General features: G+C 42.0%; 1 protein-coding gene and 1 pseudogene across 1 annotated transcript; both read left to right on the forward strand.

Annotated features, from left to right (window-relative positions):
- Nucleotides 1-2,519: 2,519 nt before the first annotated feature.
- COA7 (cytochrome c oxidase assembly factor 7) lies at nucleotides 2,520-20,267 on the forward strand. The gene is made up of 3 exons (XM_060625746.2): nucleotides 2,520-2,694; nucleotides 6,353-6,493; nucleotides 18,993-20,267. The coding sequence occupies exons 1-3, from the start codon at nucleotides 2,589-2,591 to the stop codon at nucleotides 19,439-19,441; spliced, it is 696 nt and encodes a 231-aa protein (XP_060481729.1). The 5' UTR covers nucleotides 2,520-2,588; the 3' UTR covers nucleotides 19,442-20,267.
- LOC132672998 (importin subunit alpha-1 pseudogene) lies at nucleotides 11,048-13,395 on the forward strand (annotated as a pseudogene).
- Nucleotides 20,268-20,786: the final 519 nt, after the last annotated feature.

The following is a 20,786-nucleotide window of genomic DNA, read 5'->3' on the forward strand; positions in this document are numbered from 1 at the left end:
AGTTTAAAAAGTAAATGTGAACATTTATAAGAATAAGGAGGAATAAATCTACAGAGATAAGGAAAAGACTAAAAAGGAAACTGGCTACCTTTTTGATGACACTAAATTTCCTTTTAAAGGTGTAACTTCATACTTGGCCCAGCCTGTCTTCCGTCTTTTCCCCAACTCTCTATCACCCTCTACTGCCCAGGTGGGCTCTTTTTAATGTAGTTCAGCAAATGATTAAGGGAAAAGTATCATTTGTGGCCTGTTCCTGACCTTAGCTATCTACATCATCTTCACCAAGCCTTTCTTTGTTCTTGACCCTATGACTGGCACAAGGGACAAAAAGCTCACAGTGTCATGGGGGACACGGACTTTCATGCCATTATGGGCATAACAAGAAATGTTTCTGGAACAGGAATGACTGAGCCAGGCACTCTGCTAAGCATTCTGCATACATGAACTTTTAGTCCTACCGACAGCCACAAAGGATTTTAATTTACAGAAGAGGAATCAAACTCATAAATGTGATGGGTTGAAGGGAACTACTTAGTAAATATGGGACATAGATTCTGATTAAGATCTGTCCTCAAAAAAAAAAAAAATCTGTCCTCCAAAGTTAGTCTTTTCCTACTATATTATATGAGAATAAAAAGTGGTGTGGAACACTGGAATGGGCGCATTTAAATTTACTTTGGGGGACAAGTGGCTGTTGCACCTGGGAAGACTACAGGGAAGACTTCTCTTCTCTGATTTGGGCAGAGAAGGGGGGTTAAGGCCTTAAGAGCAGCAGTAAACAGGGACACAAACCTGGGACCTATTCAGAGATCAGAAGGTTGAGTGGGGTATGAGGAAAGAGAGGCATGATATGAAGCTAGAATCAGATTGTACCAGGGCCTTAAAGGCCAGGCTAAGGAAGGTGGGCTCAAAATCAAAGGTTAGGGTTTCCCTTCTAGGTGTATGTGTACTGAGGGGTCTCCCAAGGTGATCAGGCATATGAGAAACCACACAAAAATGTGGCATATCACTTGGAATGTCAATTTTACTGAAGGGCTTGGGAAAAGACAATCTTGTATTTTCCTATAAAAGATATATTATTATGGAACTTAATGTGAAATCATAAGAATTTTAAAAATAAGTTGGGGTTGGGGGTGCCTGAGTAGCTCAGTCAGTTAAGCGTCTGACTTCTGGCTCAGGTCATGATTCCCTGTCGGGCTGTGTGCTGACAGCTCAGAGCCTGGAACCTGCTTTGGATTCTGTATCTCCCTCTCTCTCTGCCCTCTCCCCGCCCCCCCACTTGTGCTCTCTCTCTCTCAAAAATAAACATTTAAAATTTTTTAAAGAACTAAACTAAAATAAAATTTGGACTTCAGAAACATTTCCCAGTTATAGGAAGCTGCTCCCCGATAAGGGAGTGGTTGGAAGTAGTCCACTCTCTGATGTCTTTCGGGATAGGTTAATAGAGGAGTCATTGGGGAAGCATTCCTGTAGGTGATGAGAAACCAAGGATTGAGTACCACTGAGGACTCTAGAATAGGGCTGTCTGGGACTTAAAGATCAACTGGATCTGACTGTCTTTGGAGAGCTTGCAGTCTAGGCTTTATGGAACTGATGATTCTGTGCAAAAGAACAAAGCAAAAGCCAGGTGAAGTTTCTCTCCTCTGCCCCATCTCCTTCATATGTTCCTCTTGTACCACATGCACTTTTATTTAAAAAAGTATTTATCATGCCACTATTCTCTCACTTCTTGTATGATCTTGGACAAGTTATTTCTCTGGAGCTCAGTTTCCTCATATGCAGAATGGGGATAATAATACCTACCCCATAGTGTCACAATGAGGGTCATAGTGAGAACTAAATGAAAACATGTATAAAATCTCTTAGAAGTAGAATCTGGAACAAAGTTCAACACTGTTTAAACAGTAGCTATTATAACAGAATTATTACTACAACCTCTGTAGCCACTGTGTTCCAGTAATCATCTCCCATTGCCATTCATTTCTTAGGTCATTCAGGTTGAGGGTGGAAGGTGGGGGATAGGTCTGGGAGGAACATACAGATGAACCAGACGTCATGGCACAGACTTATGAATATTGGTTTGTGCAGCTATACCTAACACATAGTAGATGCTCAAAATGCTTGCTGAACAGAATCAACAAATGTCTTCCCACTAAACTGGAAGCTCTTTAAAGGCAGGGACCATACTTCCTAGCTGTTGTATTACTGGAACCAAGCCCTGGGTGAGGCACACAGTAGGCACTTGGAGATCCTCGAACAAACGAATGAATGAATGAAGAAATAAATAACTGCAGGCAGAAAATCATTAGGGCACAAAGCCGGCTCAGAAAAGTGTTGCACAAAGATCGTCACCAGTTTTAGGAAAGGAGTGAACATAGCAAGAGACGTGTCAGCCAAACAGCTCGAGGCCTCAATAGCTCAAGGATTTAGGTTCACTGCGCCCCCCCTTCCGGGATACGGGTGAGCGCAGACCTCCGCTGCCCGCCCCCAGGCCCCGCCCCTCCGCTGGCTCACGTGACCGCGGGGCGGGTGTGCAGAACCACCAGGGGAGGAGCGGCCGGCTAAAGTCGGCTGAGTGAGCAGGGGCCATGGCGGGCGTGGTGGACTTCCAGGACGAGGAGCAGGTGAAGTCCTTTCTGGAGAACATGGAGGTGGAGTGCAACTACCAGTGCTACCGCGAGAAGGACCCGAACGGTGAGCGCCTCCGGCGCAGCCTGGGGACACGTGGGGACGCATGGGGGAGGGGAGGGGGCTAGACGGGTCACTAGCAACCTCTGGAAGAGGTCTCGAAGGGGTCTCCGGCCGGGGACTCGTTGGGACGCGATGGGACGATAACGACGTTGTGTGTGTTGGGGAGGAACGGGTTGGGTTTCTCGAGGACCTGCGGGGATCGCAGCGGCGGCATACTAGGAGGGACAGAGCCTGGAGGCCGGGGAGGGTACGAAGAGAAGTGCTTGGGTGCTGGGGGTAGAGCGATGGGGATACATCAATGAACAGATAAAATTCCCTGTCCTTCTGGAGCTTACATTCTAGTGGAGGGAATTGGACAATAAACGTAAGGAAATACATGAAATCGTGTGGTAGAATCTAGTCATTAGTGCAATGGGAAAAAGGGCTGAAGTATAGGGAGTTGAGGAGGGCAATTTTGAATTAAGGGTCAAAGGTAGTCATTGAGAAAGTTATATTTGAACTAAGCCTTGAAGGTCTGTGAGATCAATGCTAGGGAGAGGTAACACCTAGTGAAGAAAAGGCCCTGAGGCATGAATGTGCCCCTTGTGTTCTGGGAACATTGAGTTGACTTGAGTGTGTGGGTGGATATTGGTGTCCAAAAGAGGTCACCCAGAGAGCAGCCTGGTGTGGGCTCACCCACCAGGTGAGTGGTTTATAAAGGGGGAAAAAATGACACTAGTCTTACCTTCTTTTTTTTTTTTTTTTTAAATATTTTTTCATGTTTATTTTTGAGAGAGAGAGAGACAGAGTACAAGCAGGGAAGGGGCAGAGAGAGAGGGAGACACAGAATCTGAAGCAGGCTCCAGGCTCTGAGCTGTCAGCACAGAGCCCAACGTGGAGCTCAAACTGATAAACCGCAAGATCATGACCTGAGCTGAAGTTGGATGCTTAACCGACTGAGCCATCCAGGCACCCCACTAGTCTTACCTTCTAATAGCTTGCAGTCTGGTTTCCAGAATATGATATCGCCATTTCTTGAAGCTAACCAACTAACCAGAGTTGTTCTGCAGTATGATGGCTTAATAAGAACCCAGGGTGGTTCTTGGAGGGCTCACCTGTGTCCTAAGAGGAGTTGGAGTCACTGAGGAGCAGGATTGGTGGGAAAGACTTCTGGGGGGAGGTCAGGAGGAGCAGGCAACTGTTGATAATGGAGGAGAGGGTGGGAGAAGAGAATGCTGTCTTCTGGAAGGTTGAAGTGAGACTGTAGTGTAGTTAAATAAGATTGAAGAGTGAGGTGTGTCAGGCCTTGAATGCCAGGGTAAGGCATTTAGACTATTCTTTTAGGCAATGAAGAGCCGTACATGTTTTTGAGGAGAGAGTTCATGGTAATGTACTCTGGAGAGTATACTAAGCATTGGAATGGGGAAGGGTGGGCATACAAGGACTGGCTGCAGCACTTTAGAAGTAGAGCCTGAGAGGAGGCAATAGTGACTATACCTACTGTCTTTTGAAGTCATCATGATCTCTTACCAGGGTAACTAAAATAGCCTTCTAACCTCTCTGTTTGCATGCTCATTCCCTTAAAATCTGTTATCTACCTTCAAACTGATAGTTAAAATTTCATTTTGTTCTAGTAAATGCTGTCTTATTAGATTTTTAAATAACAAAACAACATGTTGGTTGTCACCATTACTGGAGTATACCCCCTCATGCATCTTGTTCTTCTATATTCATCTGGGCATGTACAAACATATACTGGGATGACATACATTTATTTATTTATTTATGTTTACTTATTTTTGAGAGAGAGACAGAGCATGAGCAGGGAAAGGGGCAGAGAGAGAGGGAGACACAGAATCGAAACAGGGCCCAAGGCTCCCAGCTGTCAGCGCCACGTCTGATGCTGGGCTTGAACTCACGAACTATGAGGTCATGACCCAAGCTGAAGTCGGATGCTTAACTGACCGAGCCACCCAGGTGCCCCCTGGAATAACCTTTTAAAAATGCAAATTGAATCATATCACTACTCTTCTTAATTTTTTTTTGATATCCATTTATTTTTGAGAGAGAGAGCGCTCACGTGCGCAAGTAGGGGAGGGGCAGAGAGTGAGGGAGACAGAATCCATAGCAGGCTCCAGGCTGTGAGCTGTCAGTACAGAGCCTGACGTGGGGCTCGAACCCATGAACTGTGAGATCGTGACCTGAGCCGAAGTTGGACATTCAACCGACTTGAGCCACCCAGGGGCCTCTATCACTACCCTTCTTAAAACCCTCCAGTGATTTGCCATTGACCTGGAATAAAATCGTAACTCCTTCCTGTGTTCCACAATGCCCTGTTAGCTCGTCCCTGTCTTTCTCTCTTCATTTCCTACCCCTTTTCTCCTCGATCCAGCCACATAATACCTTATTTGTACCAAGCTTATTCCCTCTTTGGGGTCTTTTAATTTATTGTTTCTTGTGCCTGGGACTTTCTGCCCCCTTCCTGTTTTATTGTCTTTAAATCATTAGTTCATTCTTGTTATTCACATTTCAGCTCAGACATTAAAGTCCTTACTAGGTCCTCCCTGATTGCCCAGTCTTGTAACTATTCCGGCAGTTTGCACAACAAACTATCTTACCCTGTTTTATTTCAATCACATAACATTTGTTACTGTTTAAATGTGTCTTAAAAAATATAAATGCATCTTGCTCACCTATCTACTTATTTTTTTCCCTCCTCTAGAATGTAATTTTTTTTTTTTTTTTAATTTTTTTTTTCAACATTTTTTATTTATTTTTGGGACAGAGAGAGACAGAGCATGAACGGGGGAGGGGCAGAGAGAGAGGGAGACACAGAATCGGAAACAGGCTCCAGGCTCCGAGCCATCAGCCCAGAGCCTGATGCGGGGCTCGAACTCACGGACCGCGAGATCGTGACCTGGCTGAAGTCGGACGCTTAACCGACTGCGCCACCCAGGCGCCCCTAGAATGTAATTTTTAGGAGGGGAAGTGACTGTATTCCCACCATCTATAACAGTGTGTGGTACATGGTCGCACATAGAAGCTCAAATATTTGTTGAAGGAAAATTAATGACATGAGTGTCATTTGGAATGAAGAAGGGACGGGGGGAGAGATGTTAAGAAGATACTCACTGGGATTAGAGACTGATAAAAAGGGAGAGTCTGTTTCCAACTTCTTTAGTAGCTACCATTTCTACTCAGTCTTTGGGCTTCTCATTCTCAGCCTGGCTGAGGAATATAGTCAGGGAAACACCACTTTCTTGCTACTACAAAGACTAGCCCACGGACCCTTTTGGTTTTCGGTGTTTTATTGCTGAACTTCCCGGGAAGTTCCAAAGGTAGCAAAGTTTTAGTCATGAAAGGCAGTGGATCTTTGGCCCTGGCTAACGGGGAGCAGGAGGGCTCCACCAGAATGGCTGGTGTCTGGTGGAGCCAGAATAGTGGCCACTGTCTCCCCAGACTGTACATTGCTCAGCCCTGGCTAAGGACAGACAATGCCAATTGTAGGATGGCTGAGCACCACCTGCATTCTTTGTGGTGAGGTCACCTTGCTACACCTCAGGAGGACAGAAAGAAGCTGGTCCTCAATAAAAGACACATTCTGGCCTGCCACACCTCAGCCCTCCCCACTGCTGAGCAGCAACCCCTGACATGAAGAACAGCTCTTGCCTTCTCCTCACAGGGTGCTATCGGTTGGTGGACTATTTGGAAGGGATCCAGAAGAATTTTGAGGAGGCTGCCAAGGTATTGAAGTTCAACTGTGAAGAGAACAAACACAGTGATAGCTGCTATAAACTGGGGGCTTATTATGTGACCGGAAAAGGTAAGGTGGTGCCTGCTTTCTTTGGTCATTGTCATTGATGGTAGTACTGGCATGACATCCTGAGCCTCATGCTCAGGACCTCAGGGTCCTCACTGGCCAGGCTGTGGGCAAGCACATTGTGGGAAGATTTGGAGAGAGTTCAAGGGGGAAGAACATAGCCTTTCAAGTTAGGCAGACCTTAGGGAATATTATTAGCAAGAAGTGGGACCTTGACCCATTCACTCTAACTCTGCCTCAGTTATATCACCTGTAAAATGGAGAAAAAATAGTACTTGCTATTAAGTAATATTAAGTATAATAAGATAATGCAGGTAAAGACATCAGCATGTGCCTGCCACAGAGGAAGGGACCAATTATTAATTCTCTGCCATCTGTCTTTTCTCCTAATTCCCTAATTGCAGTTATCACTATAGTAGTGAGTAGTGTTTAAATTATCTATTGCTAAATAAGAAATTATTCCAACAAAGTTATTATTTCACATGGTTTCTATAGGTCAGGAATTTGGGATCTGCTTAGCTATATGCCTCAGGATCTCTAATGAGGTTGCAGTTAAGACATTAGCCAGGGAGCTGGGGGTAGAGTCATTTGAAGGCTTGACTGGAGCTAGAGTTTTCAGTTCTAAGATAGCTCACTCACATGGCTGTTAGGAAAGCCTTCTGTTCCTTTCTAGCTCTTATCAGGAGACCTCCATTCTTTGTGACAGGGATCTGTCTGTGGGCTGCTTAGGTGTCATTTTGACATGGCATCTTGCTTTCCTCCATAGTGAGTGATCCAAAAGAGAGTGGGATGGAATCCACGGTGTCTTTTATGACCTACCCTTGGAGGTCACATGTTTTTCATTTCTATCACATTCTGTTAGAAGTGAATCAGTCCAGTCCACACTAATAGGAGAGAACTAACATCCAGGCTTTTGAAGGAAAGAATAGCAAAGAATTTATGGGCATATTTTAAAAACACCACAAATAGAGAATATGACCTTTGACAGGCAACTGTTTTTTTGAGGATTGTATGATTCATTGATCTCTTGCTCCCAGGGCCCAGCCAAGCCTGGTTAGAAAGATATTCAGTGAAAGTTTGATGAAGAGGGTGTCTTTTTAATTCTCTGGAGTTGTGTGAACTATTTCTGCTTTCACATGGGATGTGGGGCCTGTGGTAGTCACTATTTTGAAGAAAGTTTAGCATCAGCAGGAATATCAGCTTCCCTTGATGGAGCAGAGAGGCATTTTTTTGACCTAATAATTCTCCTAGCGTCCTTCCTAAGGAAATAACTGGAAATGCAAGTAAAAGTTATGTGAAAAGATACCCTAGTATTATTTATCTGGCAAAATTTTATTTTCATTAACTTACAGTTTACAGGTAATACACAATTTCATTAAAATAATGATTTAAAAAAAAACCCTAAAACCTGTGTGCCAACAGTAGCAGCTTAGTTAAATAAATAATGTTACCTCCATTGGATGGAATGTTAATTAGCCCATTAAAAAATAATGTTTCTTTTTTTAATGTTTATTTATTTTTGAGAGAGTGCAAATGGGGGAGGAACAGAGAGAGGGAGACAGAGGATCCGAAGGGGGTTCTGTGCTGACAGGCTGACAGCAGCAAGCTTGATGTGGGGCTCAAACTCACGAACTGCAAGATCATGACCTGAGCTGAGGTTGGACGTTCACCCGATTTAAGTAATCTCCGCACCCAACATGAGGCTCAAACTCAAAACCCTGAGATTAAGGGTTACATGCTCTACCAACTGAGCCAGCCAGGCATTTTCTCCCACCCCCTTTAATGTTAAGTAATCTTTTTACCGTTTTTTACTATATTTTTCACAAGGACTTTGAATTTCTTATTGAATTAGAGAAAACAAAAGAGGCCCTGAAATTGTTCTCTTATTAGACAAATTGATGTGATTAATGATTGTATATTGACATTTTTTTTCTTTTAGATGTTACTTTATTGAGCACACTTTTACTGTCTTTAGTGAGAGAATGAATTAAGTATGGACCAGTAGAGGGAGGGAAGAAGGACTCTAATACCTGTTACACTTGGGAGAGCTTGAGAAGCATCTTCAGAGAGATATGTAAAATACCGTAGAGGGTCAGTGCTGGGAGTGTGTGTTCAGTGTTGACACAGGGGGTGCTGTCGCAGAAGAGGCAGCATTCAAACTGGTCCTTGAAGGACAGAGTGTGGTTTGTTTGGTGGAGGTGGTAATAAGAGTTATCTCAGGCAAAGAGAAGGTATGTGGGTGTGAAAGAACACAGAGTGTTTAGAGATCAGTACTTAATCCTGTTAAATTTCTCTGGATGTTCAAACCAAAGTGGTCATGGAAGATCCTGTTAGCTGATCTTTGCTACTCAAGCCATTTTGGATTGCTGTTTAGCAGACCTTGGGCCCTGCCATGTTTAAAAGCCAAAACTGTTGACTCCCCCTGCCTAGTTCTGAGCCAAAGAATTTTCCAGTCTTTTTGCTTTTGCTTTTGCTTTTGCTTTTGCTTTTGCTTTTTGCTTTTTGCTTTTTGCTTTGCTTTTGCTTTTTGCTAAAAAATCACCCCGTGTCCTTTCTTGACACAGACAGGTTAATAACTCTTTTACCAAGGATAGCTTGGGGCAAGGGAAAGAGTGGGAGGCCAAAGAACCCACTTTTAGACAGTGTAGCATCTGGCAAGGCATTTTCTTTCTCTGAGTAGCAATTTCTTCATTGACAAAATTAGAGTAAGAAGGTCCACTCATACCTTCTTCATAGGATTTTTCTGAGCATCAAATGAGAATAGATGTGACTGCTTTGTTAAATTGTAAAACGTTTTATCAACGTGAACAGGTCTGGTTGTGCTGCAGAAGTTACTCTGGATTGCACACTTAGAGTGTGCACATCCAAGAAATACGTTGGCCAAATGTTTTCATATAGGAAATCAACTTTGAACTATTCTTGTGAAACAATCCATGTGTCCTATGAAAAGAAGTAGAAGTTAACTCTGACACATATGTCTTTGAGGAAATATTATGCAGCCAATAAAACAGATATTAAGAAGGGTTTCTAATGGGGCGCGAAGAAGGTTCATGATTACAAATGTAAAAAAACCAAATTGGGGCGCCTGGCTGGCTCAGTCAGTAGAGCGTGGGACTCTTGATCTTAGGGTTGTGAGTTTGAGCCCCATGTTGGGCATAGAGATTACTTAAAAAGAAAAAAAAAAAAAAAAAAGGGCAAACTACATAAAAAACTACATAGTGCTAGGAGGAAATACACCAAAAATTAAGTAATGATGGTCTCTAGGTGGTGGTAACAATAGATGACTTTTGTTTCCCTTCTGTTTAAGAGTCTTCAATTTCCTCTTCTAAAAAGTGGGATTGCTTTAGAGGAGGACATGAAAGCTCAGATAAGTTGATGACAATTGCAAATGAATCTTTTTTATCTAAAAAATTTATTTATTTATGTATTTATTTATGAGAGAGCATGAGTTGGGGAGAGGGGCAGAGGAAGAGAGAGAGCAAATCTTAAGCAGGCTCCACAGTCAGTGCAGAGCCTGATGTGGGGCTCAATCCCATGACCTTGGGATCATGATCTGAGCTGAAATTGAGTCTGATGCTCAACTGACTGAGCACCCAGGCACCCCGCAAACAGATCTTTTATCTCTAATCTAGATTGTTTTTGTGAGCTTCAGACCACACGTACCTGATTTTTTATTAGACCTTTCTCCTTAGAATTATCATAGGCATGTCAAACTTAACAAATCAGGGGCACCTGGGTGGCTCAGTTGGTTAAGGGTCTGACTTTGGCTCAGGTCATGATCTCACAGCTTGTGAGTTCAAGCCCTATGTCAGGCTCTGTGTGGACAGCTCAGAGCCTGGAGCCTGCTTCGGATTCTGTGTCTCGCTCTCTCTCTGCCTCTCCCCCGCTTGCACTCTGTCTCTCTTTTTCTCTCAAAAATAAACATTGAAAAAAAATTTTTTTAAACTTAAATCAGATACGGAATTCTTAATTGTTTTTTCTCACCCCAATTTATTATGCCCATTATCTTCCACCTTAGCAAGTGGATCTCTCTCTAGTAGTAGCTAATAGCCAGTTTATCTCCAAAATATGTCTCAAATCTGCCCTCTCTCCCTCTCCTGCATCATTCTTATCCAAGCTACCTTCCTCTCCTGCTTGAATTACAGTTAGGAGATTAATGCAGGTCTCTAATCCTCTTTCCATAAGGAACTAAAATGAACTTTAAAAAAAAAGTTTATTTTATGATAGCATGAGCAGGGGAGGAGCAGAGAAAGAGAGGGAGAGAGAGAATCCCAAACAAGCAGGCTCCACACTCAGCATGGAGCCCGAAGTGGGGCTTCATCTCACGACTGTGAGATCATGACCTGAGCCGAAATCAAGCGTATGACATTTAACCAACTGAGCCACCCAGGCACCCCTAAAATGAACTTGTAAAAATATAAACCATGGACACTGTCTTGGGCTGGGCTGTGGTGGATGTTTTTGAGGGCAGCCAACCCATAGCCTGTGCTTTCTGTGGAAGCCTGAGTCGGCCTTTGTGGCTTTCTCCCTCTGTGTCACAACCCAGTCTTCCAATGACACTGCAGTTCACCAGCTGCCCACCTTAACAGATTCAAGAACAAGGGGAAAGACAGTATAAAAATGAGGTGGTGTCAAGTAGAAGTTAATGTGGACCTGAGGAAAGCTAAGAAGGAAGACTAGATGCTGAAAAGGAGAAACGTAAGCTAATTTCCTAATAAATCTACTTCTCCACAACAACCAGGGCAGTGTAAGTTGATCTGTTAATAGCATTGTCAAAAGCATAAATAGCAACAATTTGGAAAGCCACCTCCAGGCTACTCAAGCTGCTAAGAAACTGCTTTCTGGGGAAAAGCAGCCCCCATAGAGAACATCATCTGGCTTGGTTTCATTCCAAAATTTGTGTCCTTTTTGGACAGAATTGTTTGTAGTCCCATTCAGTTGAATCTGCTTGAGCTCTCACTAACATTGCTTCTAGAATATCAGAACAGACCAAGGCTGTGGTAGATAGAGGTGCTGTCCCAGCATTCATTTCTCCATTGACATCTTCCCATGCTCGCATCAGTGAACAAGCTGTATGAGCTCTAGGAAACATTGTACGCGATAGTTCAGTTTTCTGAGATTTGGTTTTCAAGTATGGTACATTTGACCCACTGTTGGCCCTTCTTGCAGTTTCTGATATGTCGTCTGTAGCATGTGGTTACTTAGGTAATCTTATCTGGATGCTTCCAAATTTTTGTTACAAAAAGGATCCTGTACTCCTGTAGATGCTGTTAAGCAACTTCTTTCTATTTTAGTTCTTCTCCTGCATTATGGTGATCCAGAAGTATTGGCAGATACCTGCTGGACCATTTCTTACCAGACTGGTGGTCCAAATGAGCAGATAAAAGTGGTTGTTGAAAGGGGAGTTGTGCCCCAACTTGTAATGCTTCTAAGAGCTCCTAAATTGTCAATTGTGACTTCTGTGCTAAGAGCCATAGGAAGTATTGTCACTGGGACAGATGAACCGACTCATGTTGTAATAGAAGTGGGAGCACTTGCCATCTTCCCCAGCCTGGTAATGAGCCCCAAAACTAATACTCAGAAGGAAGCAGTGTGGACAGTGTGAAACATCACAGCTGGTTGCCGGCACCAGACACAGCAAGTTGCGAATCGTGGGTTAATCCCATTTCTCACTGGCGTTCTAAGGAAAACTTTAAAACACAAAAGGAAGCTGTATGGGCTGTGACCAACTATTCAACTGGTGGGCCAGTTGAATAGATTATAAATCTTATTCATTGTGGTATAATAGAACCACTGATGAACCTCTTAACTGTGGAAGATGCTGGGGTTATTCTGAACACTATTTCAAATATCTTTCAGGCTGCTAAGAAACTAGGTGAAACTGAGAAACTTAGCATAATGATTGACCAAAGTGGAGGTTTGAACAAAATTGAAGCTCCACAAAACCATGAGTTTTATACAAAGCTTCATTGCACTCAACTGAGAAGTATTTCTCTGTAGAAGAGGGGAAACAAATATGCCAGAAATTACCTCCAAATGCTATACATTCTCACTTCAGGATTGCAGATCTGGAACCTTTAACTTTTAGATTGTACAGCTGAGGCAGAAAGTTGTTTGTTGTGTACTATGTTTGCTATACATTTGTCTTACTGTTTCTCTACTAAGAAGTCTTTTTATTTTTTATTTATTTTTACTTTTTATTTTATTTTAAAGAGAAAGAGTGCTCTCACATAAGTGGGGAAGAGGAAGAGAGAGAGAGAGAGGGAAAGAGAATCCCAAGCAGGCTCCATGCTCAGTGCAGAGCCTGATGCAGGGCTCAATCCCATGACCCTGGGATCACGACCTGAGCCAAATTTCAGAGTTGGCTGCTGAACTGACTGAGCCACCTAGGTGCCCCAAAAACTCTTTTTAATTTTTTAATTTTACTTTATTTTTATGTTAGAGAAAGAGAGAATACAAGCTTGGGAGAGGAGCAGAAATAGAGAGCGAGTGCCTAGGTGGCTCAGTCAGTTACGCATCCAACTTCGGCTCAAGTCATGATCTCTCAGTTTGTAGGTTCGAGCCCCACATCGGGCTCTGTGCTGGAAGCTCGGAGCCTGGAGCCTGCTTCAGATTCTGTGTCTCCCTCTCTCTCTGCCCTTCCCCTGCTCACACTCTGTCTCTCTCTCTCAAAAATAAATAAACATTTTAAAAAAAAATTTAAAAGAAGTAGAGAGAGAGAGAGAATCTTAAGCAGACTCCTTGCTCAGTGTGGATCGCAACATGGAGCAAGATCTTACAATCGTGAGAACATGACCTGAGCTGAAATCAACAGTCACATGTTTAACCAACTGAGCACCCAGGTGCCCCCCAAGAGTTCTTTTTTTTTTTTTTAATTTTTTAAATGTTTATTTATTTTTTAGACCGAGGGAGACAGAGCGCAAGTGGGGGAGGGGCAAAGAGAGGGAGACACAGAATCTGAAACAGGCTCCAGGCTCTGAGCTGTCAGCACAGAGCCTGATGCGGGGCTCGAACCCACGAACTGTGAGATCAAGACCTGAGCCGAAGTCGGACGCTTAACCGACTGAGCCACCCAAGTGCCCCCCCGAAGAATTCTTTTTAAGTGTGGTTTGCTATTATAGCATTTTTTACACTACAGTTATACTTGAACAGTTCCAAGTTATGTATACTGTCTGAAGCTTCTCTTCCCAATAGGTTTCTTATTTCTGTGTGGAATTTCGTATCTTGCAGTATCCTGTAAATGAAGATTAAATTCCACCTTTTTCTTTAGTTAAAAAGAAAAAAAAAGAATATAAACCATACATTGGATAAAATATATGAAAAACAGGCAGTGTAGTGCTGTGATCCTCAAGAAAAGGGAAACATAAAATGTGAGCCTCGTCCATGGTTACTTTTTCTGCCTGGAAGTTCTTTCCAGACTATCACAGAGATGGAAGCCAAAGAGAGCATGACAATTTTGCTGAACTGATGAGGCAGAAGTCAGAATTTCTGGTGAATAAAGCAGTTGGAATTTGAGGGACAGAATGCTAGAGAAGAAAGAAGCTATATTGAGAAGGTACTCCAGAAATCCATATAGGAGTACTTTTAAGTCTTTGGCCTAATGTTAAGCAGCACATGCATAGAGGGAGACTGAGAGACCTTCATTGAAAAGCTACTGGGGAGCTGTGAACTGAGAAGAGGTTCCAGAGGTTTCACAGTAATGGGAGTGGTTTGAATTCCAACCAGCCCGAGTGGAGAGACATTGAACACTACATTCAACTGAGATTGCCCTAGTAGCAAGACTGTTCTATAATCTGCTCTAACAAAACTTAAAAACAAGTGCCATAGGGATTTTGGCTACCAGAACAAAAGTTCAACAACCTTCAAAGGAATATAGCAAAATCCAGATTGAACAAAGTATCATGTACAGTGTTTAGCATAAAATAAGAAATTGCTAAACAGAAAAAAAGCAGTCAACAGAAACACCTAGATATGACAGAGATGTTGGAATTAACAGTTAAATATTTTAAAACAGGTGTAATAGGGGCACCTGGGTGGCTCAGTCGGTTAAGCATCCAACTTCGGCTCAGGTCATGATCTCACGGTCCATGAGTTCGAGCCCCACATCGGGCTCTGTGCTGACAGCTCAGAGCCTGGAGCCTGCTTCGGATTCTGTGTCTCCCTCTCTCTCTGACCCTCCCCCGTTCATGCTCTGTCTCTCTCTGTCTCAAAAATAAATAAACATTTAAAAAAAAATTTAAAACAGGTGTAACAAATATTTTTAAAAGTTAAAATAAAATATGGCATAATGAGTGAATAGATAGGAAATCACATTAGAGAAATTAACACTTGAACCAAATGAAATCCTACAGTAGAAAAACATAATATTTAAAATGAGAAGTTACTTGACAGGCTTAATAGCAAAATAGACAATTTGAAAGATTGGTGAACTTGAATATAAGATTATAGATATTACCCAAAATGAAGTGATGAGAAAAAAAAAAAGAGCCTCAACCTGTAGGAGTCAGTATTCTTCAACCTAACACATGTATATCAGAGTCCCAGAAAGAAAAGAGATTGGGGCAAAATATGTATATATTTGAAGAAATAACAGCAGAAAAATTTCCAAATTTGATGAAAAGTATCAGTCTGCTGATCCATGGCACTCACTGAACCCAAGCAGGATAACCAATGAAATTATACCTAGACACATTATTACCAATTTGGTGAAAAATGAAGATAAAGAGAAAATCTTAAAAGCCATCAGAGAAGGGCACCCGGGTGGCTCAGTCAGTTGGGTGTCCAACTCTTGATTTCAGCTCAGGCCATGATGGGTCATGGGATCAAGCCACGTGTTGGGAACTCTCTCTCTCTCTCTCTCTCTGCCCCCCTCTCTCTCTCTGCCTCTCCCCTGCTTGTCTCCTCATGTGGACTCTATAAAAAAAAAATTTTTTTTTAATTTTTAAAAATTAAAAAAAGGCAATCAGAGAAAGACTTTGAAGGGAATAGTGGTGAGAACAACTCCTGACTTTTCATCAGAAGCAACATAAGCCAGAAGACAAAACAACATCTTTAAGGGCTGAAAGAAAAAACTATCCAAATGAATTCTACTTTAGCAAAAATGTCTTTAAAAATGAAGATGGGGGCACCTGGTGGCTCAGTCGGTTAAGCGTCCAACTCTTGATTTCAGCTCAGGTCATAATCTCATGGTTCATGAGATCGAGCCCATGTCCGGCTCTGCGCTGACATCATGGAGCCTGCTTGGGATTCTCTCTCTCCCTCTCTCTGTCTCTGCCCCTCCCCCACTCTTGCACATGTACTCTTTCTCAAAATAAATAAACATTAAAAAAAATAAAAATGAAGATGAAATAAATTCATTTTCAGATAGACAAAAGCTCATGGAATGAATCATTAGCAGACCTGCACCACAAAAAATGTTAAAGTTGTTTGGATTGAAAGCAAATGATAACAGATGGAAACTAAGATCCATACATAAGAATAAAGCACATTAGAATATGTATGCAGATATGAGACTTTTTTCCTCATTCTTAATGTCTCTAAAAGACTGTTTAAAGCAAAAATAATTGCAGTGTATTGTGAGGTTTATATATAGAAGTAAAATTAAAAAGTATACGTAGAAGTAAGACATAATAGCAATAATACAAAGGATGGAACTGTGGTAAATGAATAAAAATGTATTTTAAGATTCTTACATTATATGTGAAGTGGTATAATATTTGTGGTAGATTGTGATAAATTAATGTTATATGTTCACTAGATAAGTCACTGAAGAAGGAAGTATAACTAAAAAAACCAGTGATAAGAATGACATGGATTATTAGAAATACACAATTCAAGGCTCAGCTGGCTAAGCATTCAACTTCAGCTCAGGTCATAATCTCATGGTTTGTGGGTTCGAGCCCCGCATCGAACTGTGCTGATAGCTCGGAGGCTGGAGCCTGCTTCATATTCTGTGTCTCCCTCTCTCTCTGTCCTGCCCCCACTCATTCTCTCTCTCTCTCTCTCTCCCTCTCTCAAAAAATGAATAAACATTAAAAAAAATTCAAAGAAATACACAATTCAAGGCACCTGGCTGGCTGGGTTAGTGGAGAGTGTGACTCTTTATTTAAAAAAAAAAAATTTTTTTTAACATTTATTTATTTTTGAGACAGAGAGCATGAACAGGGGAGGATCAGAGAAAGAGGGAGACACAGAATCTGAAACAGGCTCCAGGCTCTGAGCTGTCAGCACAGAGCCCGACGCGGGGCTCGAACCCACGGACCGCAAGATCATGACCTGAGCCGAAGTCGGACGCTTAACCAACTGAGCCACCCAGGCACCCCGAGTGTAACTCTTGATCTCAGGGTTATGGGTTTGAACTCCACGTTGAATGTAAAGATTACTTAAAAGTGAAATAAAATCTTTAAAAAAAGAAATACACGATTCCAAAGAATGCAAGAAAGGAGAAAAAACAAAAAGCATTTGGGACAAATGGGAAATAAGTAAGATTATAGATTTTAACCCAGCTATAATCAACAATTGCATTAAGTGTAAGTAAACACTCCAGTAAAAGGCATAGATTGTTAGGCTGTGTATAAAAGCAAGACCTATATCCTATTTAAATATAAGGTGGCACAAATACACTCTCAGAACTGAAAGAACTCAGGGGAAATAGAATCTATGTATGAGTTTTTCTGGAAAAATCTATTTGATAACCAATAAAGAAGTTAATCAAAAGAAACAATTCAGGAATGGAGAAGCTCTAATGAAAAGACTGGTGATGAGTGGAATCCATTTAGAATGACTATTGGGCTTATTAGGTTACTGAATAGAATGTAAATAATATAAACCTTTAGAGCATAGAAACACCACAATGTTTCCCGGACACTTATTATGTGCCAGGCTCTTTGTAAAAACACATTTAAGCTTCTAAAATATGAAGTAGGTACTGTTTTCCTTATTTTACAGGTGAGGAAAATGGAGGCTTATAGAGGTTAAGTAACTTGCCTAAAGTCACACAGCCAGCAAGAAATGGAGCCAGGACTGGAGCCTAGGTTTTCTGGCTACAGAGTCCAGGCTTCTGTTAACCACTGTGCTATGCTGTCTTCCTAAATTAAAATAATAGAGAAGTAACAAAAAGTAGAGGGCGGGGGAGGAAAGATGGAAGGAAATGTGAGACACCAGTCTCCTCACCTATTATAGTTGTGAGTTAGTACTTCTTAGATTTAGTTAAGGGGCACCTGGGTGGCTCAGTTGGTTAAGCCTCTGACTCTTGATTTCAACTCAGGTCATGATCTCATGGTTCGTGTGATTGAGCCCCACATCAGGTTCTGTGCTGATAGCACGAAGCCTGCTTGGGATTCTGTCTCTCTCTGCCCCTCCTCTGCTCTCACACATGTGAAATAAATAAATAAACAAACAAACAAACAAACAAACAAACTTTAAAAAATAAAATTAGCATATACAATCCAGTTTTTCAAAGTACATACTTCTATCTAGCTGTCCATTCAGCCAGCCAGCATGTAATCTGAATATATACTACAAAGCTAACTGGAATGGTATTCTCTTAATGATAATGATGGTTATTTTTAGGTGGTAGATTTGGAGTGATTTCTTTAAAAAAATAATGTTAAAAGATAGTGTTTGTATTTTTTGAGAATGAGTGATAGTACATAGGGATTTGAAATTTTCCATTAAAAAGAAAAATCTAAAAACTAAAGAGAAAATTGAGCCCTGTCATCACCATTGCTTAAAATCACCCATTAGCAGTTTCCCATAATTTCTAAGATAAAGTACAGGATCCTTAATAAGGTGCGTCAGACCTGTGATCTGACCCTTACCTGTCTCTACAGCCTTTTTTCCCTAGCGATTTCTGGGTTCTAGACATATGAGCTTTTTTTCTCTTTGTATCCTATTCCTCCTGCTTAGAACAATTCTTACTCCATTTTTTTTTTTCCTTCTTTTTTTCCCCATTATATTACATCTCAAATATCACTTCTTTGGGGAGACTTTCCTTGATCTTAACCTGGTCTAGGTCAGAGCCATGATACATTCTCATAGCATCCTGGACTTTTCTTCCAAATGCTTGTCACACTTAAAATCATACATTAGGTTGTGTGGTTGTTAAATATCTGTTTCATTAGATTATAAGGGTAGGGACTGTGTCTGTTTATTCCAGAACCTAGAACAGTAGTTGGCAAATAATATGTATTCAATATACATTTAATGAACATTTAACAAAGTGCTTATAAGATCACATGTTCTCCCTATAACCCCATGAGGTAGTTCTTATAGTCCCCACTTTTCACCTCCTTTAGGGGTGGTCTGCCTCATAAGATATCATTTGAACAAAAGATTCCAAGGCTGGAAGGTCTTTGTGCTATATACCAGGCCACCTTCCTTTCATGCTGCCTTAGCTCAAAATGTATGAACTTTATTTAGGAATTAGTCTCTAACTTGGCCTGAGACATGCAGGTTCTGCCCTGGTTGGGTTTATTTTTTTCTTCCCTTTCCTTCCTCCCAGGTGGACTGACCCAGGACCTGAAAGCTGCCTCCAGCTGCTTTCTGATGGCGTGTGAGAAGCCTGGAAGGAAGTCTGTGGAGGCATGTCACAACGTTGGTCTCTTGGCACATGATGGACAGGTCAATGAAGATGGCCAGCCTGATCTGGAGAAGGCCAGAGACTACTACACAAGGGCCTGTGAAGGCAGCTATGCCTCCAGCTGCTTCAATCTCAGTGCCATGTTCCTGCAGGGTGCCCCTGGCTTTCCCAAGGACATGGGCCTGGCATGTAAATACTCAATGAAAGCCTGTGACTTGGGCCATGTCTGGGCCTGTGCCAATGCCAGCCGCATGTACAGGCTGGGGGATGGTGTAGATAAAGATGAGGCAAAGGCCGAGGTGCTAAAAAACCGGGCCCGGCAGCTGCACAAAGAACAGCAGAAAAATGTCCAGCCTTTGACATTTGGGTAGTGTGGCCCATGCTTCTAAGTAACACACAGCTTGAGGCTGGCACCTCCTATGTCTTACATAGCCCTTGAAGGTCAACCTGCTGGAGCAGGAAGACTTGGGACTTAATGTCAGTAGCTCTGGTTACATAGACCCATTACCCCAGAGTGTCACCTACTAGGTTGTAGCCTGAAATGTTTATTTCAGTCAGTATTCTTTCATCTGTTGTGTTCTGTGAAGACACACACATTTATGGGATTTTATGTCTCAGAGTCTGTGCTCTGTGAAAAACAGCAAACTAGAGAGCAGTAGAGACTGGGCGGGGGGTGGAGAGGGGAGACAAAGAGCAGGAAGACTCAGCAGCCACAGTGCCTGAAGGAATCAGACCTTATTATTATCATTATTATTATTTTAGTTGGGAGGGCTTGAAATCAGAGTCTTGACTTACATAATAGAGGGCTTAAGGAGTTAAGAACAGTTAAATAGTCACGACTTCCACCCTCTGACTTATGTAATCATTGGTGTGGGCTTCCTTTTTGCCTTTAGAGTCAGATCTTCAATAAATTCTTAGAGATTGGGAGGGATGTGCAGCATAAAAGTTAAAGGTCATTATGCTTCAGGATTGCCAAAGAGGATGAAATATAAGCTGTGCTTTAGCGGAGGCATCCACAGTTGAAAATTAGCATCCCCAGTCCACTCACTTGGCATTGCTCATCATGCTGAAGGACAGATTATTCCCAAGGCAACTTCACCTAGGGATTTGTAAGCAAAGGTTTTGTGACACATTTTGTCCCTCAGAACTGGATCTTTTTAACTGTCTCTGTGAATAAACTATTGTGATTGATTAGTAGTTTGTGTTACTAGTTTCTCTCCAGATTCTGGGTAGGGTAGAGATGTTCTTTGTGGTGGTTGTGCTTTTTCTTTTAAGGTAAACCTTTGCCTTTTCTATTATCTTCCTAACCCGTCACTAGGGGGCACGCTTGTCATTTTCCTGCAATAACGGGACTGGTCTGTCACCACCTACTGTTTCTGAGCTTCCAGTTTTGCAGCTGTTCTACAAGGAAGGCATGCAATGTAGATGAAGGTTTGTAAGCTCGGCCTGCCAGTTTCTCAAGTTGATGGAGGAAAGGGACTTTCCCAGGAGCAGATAAGTTTTAAAAAGTGAGTTTATTTTTAAAATGTGAAGTAGTTTTTGTTTGGTTTAAAATAAACTCTGTAAGCCAACAAGCATATGAAAAGATGCTCAACATTGCTAATCATTAGGGAAATGCAAATCAAAACCAGAATGAGATAATTATCCCACACTTGTCAGGACGGCTGTTCTATTAAAAAAAGGGGGGTGCTCCCTGTGTGGCTCAGTCGGTTGAGT

This window comes from Panthera onca, chromosome C1, assembly GCF_046562875.1.
Source record: "Panthera onca isolate mPanOnc1 chromosome C1, mPanOnc1 haplotype 2, whole genome shotgun sequence".
Lineage (NCBI taxonomy): Eukaryota > Metazoa > Chordata > Mammalia > Carnivora > Felidae > Panthera > Panthera onca.

Excerpts from the sequence above, each read along its gene's own strand:
- COA7 (XM_060625746.2), top strand. The coding sequence starts at position 2,589 with ATGGCGGGCGTGGTGGACTTCCAGGACGAGGAGCAGGTGAAGTCCTTT. Across the intron at positions 2,695-6,352 it reads CCGCGAGAAGGACCCGAACG|GGTGCTATCGGTTGGTGGAC; the intron begins GTGAGCGCCTCC and ends TTCTCCTCACAG. Across the intron at positions 6,494-18,992 it reads TTATTATGTGACCGGAAAAG|GTGGACTGACCCAGGACCTG; the intron begins GTAAGGTGGTGC and ends CCTTCCTCCCAG.